The 9,140-nt window shown below is 50.9% G+C and overlaps 1 protein-coding gene across 4 annotated transcripts in view; it reads left to right on the top strand.

The window, feature by feature from the left end:
• The window catches only part of LOC147011249 (dynein axonemal heavy chain 10-like), a 71,321-nt gene that overhangs the window by 16,751 nt on the left and 45,430 nt on the right, over positions 1 to 9,140 (top strand). For 2 of the 4 annotated variants that reach the window (XM_085859692.1, XM_085859693.1), the window contains exons 4-5: positions 7,434 to 7,549; positions 7,794 to 7,920. In XM_085859692.1, the coding sequence (XP_085715818.1) occupies positions 7,434 to 7,549; positions 7,794 to 7,920 (243 nt within the window). Of the gene's footprint in view, positions 1 to 3,655; positions 4,301 to 5,500; positions 6,859 to 7,433; positions 7,550 to 7,793; positions 7,921 to 9,140 lie in introns of those variants that run through there. The other 2 variants (XM_085859694.1, XM_085859695.1) reach the window with 2 other exon arrangements.

Genomic DNA, 9,140 nt, shown 5'->3' with positions numbered 1-9,140 from the left:
GGTAGCATGTTGGTGGATAAATTTATCCGGAGGGGGAAGAGGGGGTAGCGTGCGGGTGGATAAATTTATCCTGGGGGGAGGAGGGGGAGGTAGCATGTGGGTGGATAAATTTATCCCCGGAGGGGGAGGAGGGGAGGGTAGCGTGTGGGTCGATAAATTTATCCCGGGGGGAGGAGGGGGAGGTAGCATATGGGTGGATAAATTTATCCCCGAGGGGGAGGAAGGGGGTAGCGTGTGGGTGGATAAATTTATCGTCGGAGGGGGAGGAGGGGGTAGCGTATGGGTGGATAAATTTATCCCCGGAGGGGGAGGAGGGGGGTAACATGTGGGTGGATAAATTTATCCCCGGAGGGGAGGAGGGGGGTAGCATGTGGGTGGATAAATTTATCCCCGGAGGGGGAGGAGGGGAGGTAGCGTATGGGTGGATAAATTTATCCCCGGAGGGGGAGGAGGGGAGGGTAGCGTGTGGGTCGATAAATTTATCCCGGGGGGAGGAGGGGGAGGTAGCGTATGGGTGGATAAATCTATCCCCAAGGGGGAGGAAGGGGGTAGCGTGTGGGTGGATAAATTTATCGTCGGAGGGGGAGGAGGGGGTAGCGTATGGGTGGATAAATTTATCCCCGGAGGGGGAGGAGGGGGTAACATGTGGGTGGATAAATTTATCTCCGGAGGGGGAGGAGGGGGTAGCATGTGGGTGGATAAATTTATCCCCGGAGGGGGAGGAGGGGGAGGTAGCGTATGGGTGGATAAATTTATCCCCGGAGGTGGGAGGAGGGGAGGGTAGCGTGTGGGTCGATAAATTTATCCTGGGGGGAGGAGGGGGAGGTAGCGTATGGGTGGATAAATTTATCCCCGAGGGTGAGGAAGGGGGGTAGCGTGTGGGTGGATAAATTTATCCTCTTGGGGGGGTAGCGTATGGGTGGATAAATTTGTCCCCGGAGGGGGAGGAGGGGAGGTTGCGTATGTGTGGATAAATTTATCCCGGGGGGGAGGAGGGGAGGTAGCATGTGGGTGGATAAATTTATCCCCTGAGGGGAGGTAGCATGTGGGTGGATAAATTTATCCCCGAAGGGGGAGGGGGAGGGGGGAGGTAGCGTTTGGGTGGATAAATTTATCCCCGGAGGGGGAGGAGGGGGAGGTAGCGTTTGGGTGGATAATTTATCCCCGGAGGGGGAGAAGGGGGAGGTAGTGTGTGGGTGGATAAGTTTATCCCCGGAGGGGGAAGTAGCGTATGTGTGGATAAATTTATCCCCGGAGGGGAGGAGGGGGTAGCGTGTGGGTGGATAAATTTATCCCCGGAGGGGGAGGAGGGGGGTAGCGTGTGGGTGGATAAATTTATCTCCGGAGGGGGAGGAGGGGGTAGCGTGTGGGTGGATAAATTTATCGTCGGAGGGGAGGAGGGGGGTAGCGTATGGGTGGATAAATTTATCCCCGGAGGGGGAGGAGGGGGTAGCATGTGGGTGGATAAATTTATCCCCGGAGGGGAGGAGGGGGGTAGCGTGTGGGTGGATACATTTATCCCCGAGGGGGAGGAGGGGGTAGCGTGTGGGTGGATAAATTTATCCCCCGAGGGGGAGATGGGGGTAGCGTGTGGGTGGATAAATTTATCCCCCGAGGGGGAGGAGGGGGAGGTAGCGTGTGGGTGGATAAATTTATCCTCGTGGGGGGTAGCGTATGGGTGGATAAATTTGTCCCCGGAGGGGGGAGGAGGGGGGAGCTAGGGGGGTCGCGTGTGGGTGGATAAATTTATCCCCGGAGGGTGGAGGAGGGGAGGTTGCGTATGTGTGGATAAATTTATCCCCGGAGGGGGAGGAGGGGGTAGCGTGTGGGTGGATAAATTTATCCTGGGGGGAGGAGGGGGAGGTAGCGTATGGGTGGATAAATTTATCCTCGGAGGGGGAAGAGGGGGGTAGCGAATGGGTGGATAAATTTGTCCCCGGAGGGGGAGGAGGGGGAGGAGGGGGTCGCGTGTGGGTGGATAAATTTATCCCCGGTGGGGGAGGAGGGGAGGTTGCGTATGTGTGGATAAATTTATCCTGGGGGGGAGGAGGGGGAGGTAGCATGTGGGTGGATAAATTTATCCCCTGAGGGGGAGGTAGCATGTGGGTGGATAAATTTATCCCCAGAGGGGAGGAGGGGGGTGGCGTGTTTGTGGATAAATTTATCCTCGGAGGGGGAGGGGGTAGCGTGTGGGTGGATAAATTTATCCCGGGGGAGGAGGGGGAGGTAGCGTATGGGTGGATAAATTTATCCCCGGAGGGGGAGGAGGGGGTGGCGTGTGGGTGGATAAATTTATCCCCGGAGGGGGAGTGGGGAGGTATCGTTTGGGTGGATAAATTTATCCCCGGAGGGGGAGGAGGGGGAGGTAGCATTTGGGTGGATAAATTTATCCCCGGAGGGGGAGAAGGGGGAGGTAGTGTGTGGGTGGATAAGTTTATCTCCGGAGGGGGAAGTAGCGTATGTGTGGATAAATTTATCCCCGGAGGGGGAGGAGGGGGTAGCGTGTGGGTGGATAAATTTATCCCCGGAGGGGAGGAGGGGGTAGCATGTTGGTGGATAAATTATCGTCGGAGGGGGAGGAGGGGGTAGCGTATGGGTGGATAAATTTATCCCCGGAGGGGGAGGAGGGAGGTAGCGTATGGGTGGATAAATTTATCCCCGGAGGGGGGAGGAGGGGGTAGCGTGTGGGTGGATAAATTTATCCCCGGAGGGGGAGGAGGGGGGTAGCGTGTGGGTGGATAAATTTATCCCCTGAGGGGGAGGTAGCATGTGGGTGGATAAATTTATCCCCAGAGGGGGAGGAGGGGGTGGCGTGTTTGTGGATAAATGTATCCTCGGAGGGGGAGGGGGTAGCGTGTGGGTGGATAAATTTATCCCGGGGGAGGAGGAGGGGAGGTAGCGTATGGGTGGATAAATTTATCCCCCGAGGGGGAGGAGGGGGTAGCGTGTGGGTGGATAAATTTATCCCCGGAGGGGAGGAGGGGGGTAGCGTGTGGGTGGATAAATTTATCGTCGGAGGGGGAGGAGGGGGTAGCGTGTGGGTGGATAAATTTATCCCCGGAGGGGGAGGAGGGGGTAGCGTGTGGGTGGATAAATTTATCGTCGGAGGGGGAGGAGGGGGGTAGCGTATGGGTGGATAAATTTATCCCCGGAGGGGGAGGAGGGAGGTAGCGTATGGGTGGATAAATTTATCCCCCGAGGGGGGAGGAGGGGGTAGCGTGTGGGTGGATAAATTTATCGTCTGAGGGGGAGGAGGGGGGTAGCGTGTGGGTGGATAAATTTATCGTCTGAGGGGGAGGAGGGGGGTAGCGTATGGGTGGATAAATTTATTCCCCGAGGGGGAGGAGGGGGGTAGCGTGTGGGTGGATAAATTTATCCCCGGAGGGGGAGGAGGGGGTAGCGTGTGGGTGGATTAATTTATCGTCGGAGGGGGAGGAGGGGGTAGCGTGTGGGTGGATAAATTTATCGTCGGAGGGGGAGGAGGGGGGGTAGCGTGTGGGTGGATAAATTTATCGTTGGAGGGGGAGGGGGGGTAGCGTGTGGGTGGATAAATTTATCTCCTCCATGTAAAGATTTTGTATTTATGGTGATCGAGTGAATGAAGTTTTAATGTCCGACATTTTAAAATGATGAATGTTTGCCGCGTCCTTTTTCCCTTTTTTTCGCACAAACTGATTTTAAAAATCTTGTTCTCACCACACACGAGTATAAATAACATCAGCGGAGACATCGTGGTAAACAGGATTTGTTTGCTCATCAGGAATGTAGTTCCGGGGAGCCCAAGGGATTTCGCTGATAATTTAATCAAAGGAGTCTTCGGAGCATTAACATGTGACAAGGTCTAGAAGGTAGAAAGGAGTCTAAAGGTCTTTGGGGTAAAAATTAAGGATGGAAGAATATCAAATCCGGTTCAGGGATCGGCGCACGAGGTCGATTGGGCGGCGAGCTCTCTCTCCTTCCAGTCCCTCTCAACTTGAGTTTCCAGTCCGAAAGCGTTTTGCGTGTTTTGTTATCGAGATTTGTGGAACTGTAATTATTATTTTCGTGTAGTGTTCATTACAGTTTTAGCGGGTGGTTGAGTTAGTTTATTGAAAGAAGTAGGGCGAGGCCTCGTGATAGGTTTAGCGTGAAGTCGGTTGGAGGATGGGGAGTGAAGAAGGTTATAAATCGAGAGGGAAGGAGAAAGGATGAGGAGGACGTAAAATGTAACAGTTGTTCAATGTGGGCCACGTCAAAAATCGGGGAAGCAGTGAGTTCTTATTGTTGTGGGAAGTGTGAGGAAATCGTCCTCTTGAGGAAGGTGAGGCCAAACAAAAAAAGGACTTTGTTTCCGGTTTCCTACCGACCCATTGCTTTTATATGCGACCCTCTGATTTCTGTTGACAATTTAGACTCGGACGCCGCCATTTTGAATCCCGCGTGTTATGTCAGTGAGAGATTCAAAATGGCGGCACCCGAGGACTGCTTTGTGGGTCGGTCTTTTCACGGTTAGCTTCACCTATTGTGGTGGTGGTGATGGTGACGGTGGTGGTAGTGGTAGTGGTGGTGCAATAGACTTGCAAAAATGCACTAGACTTGCTGTTAAACTTTTTATATGTGTATGCATGTATATATGTGTATGTATATATACATACATTAATAAACAATGCATATTTTCAGCATGCATGCACTGTTAAATATATCGAGAAATTTAAGACATAATAAAGTGCATTTTAGCAAGTCGAGTGCACCACCACCACCCCCTATCACCACACCACTACCACCATTACTACCACCATTACCACCACCATTACCACCACCCCACTACCGCAACCACCACCACAACCACCAAGGAAAATAAACATTTTTAATCGAGTTATATGAATGTATTCATGGCAAAAAAAATTGTCAAAAAAAAAAATCCCCTTCATACCTTACCCAATTTTTTTTGGCCATGCAATAGGAAACAAATTTTTTTTTTTGGCCTTATTACCGGGTTGAAGGAACGCATGCGGGCAGTGGCGGAGGTGTAGTGGGGGCAGGCAGTGGTGAAGGTGCAGCGGGTGCGGGCAGTGGTGACAGTGCAACGGGGGCGGGCAGTGGTGACGGTGCAATGGAGCGGGCAGTGGCGGAGGTGTAGTGGGGGCAGGCAGTGGTGAAGGTGCAGCGGGTGCGGGCAGTGGTGACAGTGCAACGGGTGCGGGCAGTGGTGACAGTGCAACGGGTGCGGGCAGTGGTGACAGTGCAATGGAGTGGGCAGTGGTGGAGGTGCATCGTGTGCAGGCAGTGGCGGAGGTGCAACGGGGACGGGCAGTGGTGACGGTGCAGCAGGGGCTGGCAGTGGTGACAGTGCAGCAAGGGCTGGCAGTGGTGACGGTGCAGCGGGGGGCGGGCAGTGGTGATGATGCAATGGGGGCAGGCAGTGGTGACTGTGCAATGGGGGTAGGCAGTGGCGGAGGTGTAGTGGGGGCGGGCAGTGGTGATGGTGCAATGGGAGCGGGCACTGGTAAGAGTGCATCAGGTGCAGGCAGTGGCGGAGGTACAGCGGGGGCAGGCAGTGGTGACGGTGCAATGGAGGCGGGCAGTGGTGACGGTGCAATGGGGGCGGGCAGTGATGACGGTGCAGCAGGTGCGGGCAGTGGTTACAGTGCGATGGGGGCAGGCAGTGGCGGAGGTGCAGCGAGTGCGGGCAGTGGTGGAGGTACAGCGGAGGCAGGCAATGGCGAAGGTTCAACGGGGGCAGGCAGTGGCAGTGGTGGAGGTGCAGTGTGTGTGGGCAGTAGCACAGGTGCAGTGGGTGTAGGGAGTGGTGGAGGTGCAGCAATATAAATTGGTGGACATGAGGTATGGGAGACAGTTTTTGTGGGTGATGAGATTATTAAATATGTTGATTCTTCATTCTGCAGGAAGGATTGTAGACAGAATTCTGTGTAGTTTTGAAGGAGCAGGAGTTTGGGACATTGAAGGAAGGGTAAACGATATTGTATCTTGTCACGGCAGGAAGAAGTTGGTTGTGGTACAACTCGGAGCGAATGATGTCGGGAAGGTTTACTCAGAGATTTTGAAAAACTGATAATGGATATTGGGTAAGCAGCTGAAAGCAAAGGTTTGTGAGGTCATGTTTCATGGGAGTCTCCCAAGATTAGGAAACAATATATAAATTATGAACAGAGCAATAGACATCAACCAATGGCTGTAAGAATGGTGTGGGGAGGAAGGTTTTACATTTAAGAAGCAGTGGGAATCATTCAGGGGACAAAGGGAGTGTTTCCAGAATGATGGCCGCATGTTAAATAGAAAGGGGCAGCAACTTTTGCAGTGGGAATTGACGAAGGAATTCAGGCTTTTTTAGGTCAGCGGAGGGTGGGGGAGCTATAAAGGAAGGAACGGATGATGCAATTGTAATGAGTAAGACCAGGCAGGAAAATATAATTTCAGGAAGGGAAAAGTGAAAGATATTCTATACAAATGCCAGAAGTTTAAATCATGAGATGGAACAGCTTGTACCCAAAGTAGATCGCGAGGAGTACGATATAGTTGCAGTGAGTGAGACATGGTTATACGGTGTCTCCCTCTCGGAAGTCTGCCTGAATGTTGGTTATGACAACATCGGTTTTCCAATTGTAGATTCCATTAAATAAACCACCAAGCCTGCCATGTTCACATGAGGTAATCCCGCAAAGTTCAAAATCCACTCACTCAAAGTGATGGTCGTCGGTTTGGGTGTAACACGCCCATTGACAAACCTTCGGGCTTTCCATGGATCCGTGCCATCTCGGGAGTTTCCAGAACTGGGAGCTGTAAGATATACGCTTCTTGGGCGATTTTAGAAAGTTCTGGAACTCCTTCGTTGTGCAGAGGCACAGCCCTTTCTCACAGGTAAGTTTCCAAGTGTTTTCAGCTTATTTTAGAATCTTTGTGAGCCATTTTAGGCAACGATCCTTATCTGACACACACATACACAATATACTTTCAGCTAATGTGATTACTCCCATTTCTAGGGGTTTCTACATATGCTCACCTCGTCTTCTGGGGTAGATTATGTCATTTCAAAAGTCCTGTATTGTTTTGGCTGTGATGTAACACGGTGCATGACAGGTTAAGCCTAGTCTTGGCTTCGTGGTTAGGGTAGCTGGCTTGGGATCCGAGGGTCCTGAGTTCAAGCCCTGTTGGCTGCTAAATTAGGCTGCTAAATTAACACCAGGTGGGATTGACTCTGCCTGTCATCCTTCTGAGGTCGGCAAAATGAGTGCCAGCTTGCTGGTATCCTGTGTCGGAGTGGTGACTCGACCAATATTGTGTCCAATACCCAAGGAGACTGCTTTGGCAGCACCAATGCTCTACACAGAGTATGGTCCCAATGGATGGATGGATGATAGGTTATTTCGATCATGGAAATGCTTTGTCGTGTGATTACCGTTTTGTAGCTTATTGCTGACGTTCTGACCTTGTAGAGGTTCTGAAAGAACAGGGGACGGTGGAGGAGTTGAGAAACACCCTGGAACAATCCATCCGGTTTGGAACGCTTTTCGGTCAATCATCACTCTCTTTTGATCCACTGTTCACTCAGGTTCGCTCACATTAACTTTTAACACAATTGATTTGCATGTACAACCACTTAATTGCACAACCGATTCCTGTTTACCTGTGACAGTGGTTCATTGTTCATACAACCTGATTATTTAACCAAAACACACAACTTTACTCGAAGCAAATCAGGTGCATATCTTCCTCAGATGTTTTTGTGCTTTATCAGCAAACACCTTGTTATGCTGATATTACTACAGCATCATATGTTGCTGTCTCCACTGCAGCCTTCCCATAATACAATGCTGAAAGACGATAACAGACATGATGGGGTGCTCAATGGTGTCGAAACATTGGAGAATAACGACACATCAACCCTTTCCAACAAGCCTCACAGCAACAAGCAGTTGCAAGGTATGCAGGGGTGATATATTATCTCTCTCTTCCTGTTTATTCATCGGCCCAAAAATCGCTCTTCCATGAGTCTAGACTATTGGTCCCCAACCTGCGGCCCGCGGGCCGCATGCGGCCCATGGAGCCCTATACTGCGGCCCGCGAGGACTTTCCAATCAAAACACATTTCCATGTAGCAATTTTAAAGGGGTTTTCACAATGCCACTGCCGGCCGGCGCTGTGACCTGAAAAGCCTTACACAATGCCGCTGCCGGCCACTGCTGCTTCCCGTCGGGAGGAATCAAATCGATTTGCATGAATAAAACTCAATAAAATGAATCAATTTTTTTCTGGCTCCCAACATCCTTGGGAGTAGTGAATGTGGCCCATGGGATCAAAAGGTTGGGGACCACTGGTCTAGACCATGTAAAAAAAATAACTGAAAAACAATGCCCTGACATTCACGGACCCTGACATTCACGGATTTTTTTCAAGAACGTATCCCCCACAAATAGCGGGGTCCAACTATTTAATGATAACAGTGGGGTTCGGGACATGATATGCAATCAATACATACGATGAATTGAAGAAAATGGAGGCAAATATGACACGCAATGGAACCACTTAGCTAAACACAGAAGGGACTCATCGCCAACTTAACCTAATCTTAAGCATCATACCAGACTCATTCAGGGGACACAGGGTGACGGGGAGAGGGGACGGATGGGGTGGTAGCCTGGGAAGGTCATGAAAAGTGACCTTCTCTGTTGAACCTCGAGGACATGGCATAGTCGTTGGTCAAGGTCGAGGAAGGCACAAAATATCAATGGTATTTTTATATCAATATCAATATCAAGGAAGGCACAAAATATCAATATCAAAATATCAATGATCCAGAAGAGATGGAGTACCAAAATAACCAATGGTACTCCATTTTTCTGGATCTGATTTTGACAAATTTCCCTGACAATATCTGCTGCTCTTCCTTCGCTCCAATCGGTTCTTCTGACCACGTCCTTGTCAAAGTGGAAATCTCTCTGGCTGTTATCAGAGAACCACCTCACCGCCGTCGAGTCTGGCATTTCACTCAAGCCGACTGGCAGGGTCTCCGAGCAGCCATCCAACTTACAGACTGGTCTCCTATCACTACTTTCTCAAACATCAACTCATCCTGGGAATTCTTTCAAAGAAACTTGCTCTCCCTCATGCACAGATTTATCCCTCCTCGTGTTCAGTTGTCT

This window comes from Eptatretus burgeri, chromosome 16 (assembly GCF_056783735.1).
Source record: "Eptatretus burgeri isolate ZD-2024b chromosome 16, Ebu_testis_v1, whole genome shotgun sequence".
Classification (NCBI taxonomy): Eukaryota; Metazoa; Chordata; class Myxini; order Myxiniformes; family Myxinidae; genus Eptatretus; species Eptatretus burgeri.
Note: the sequence above shows the minus strand (reverse complement) of the source record. Positions and strands in the feature narration are given on the sequence as shown.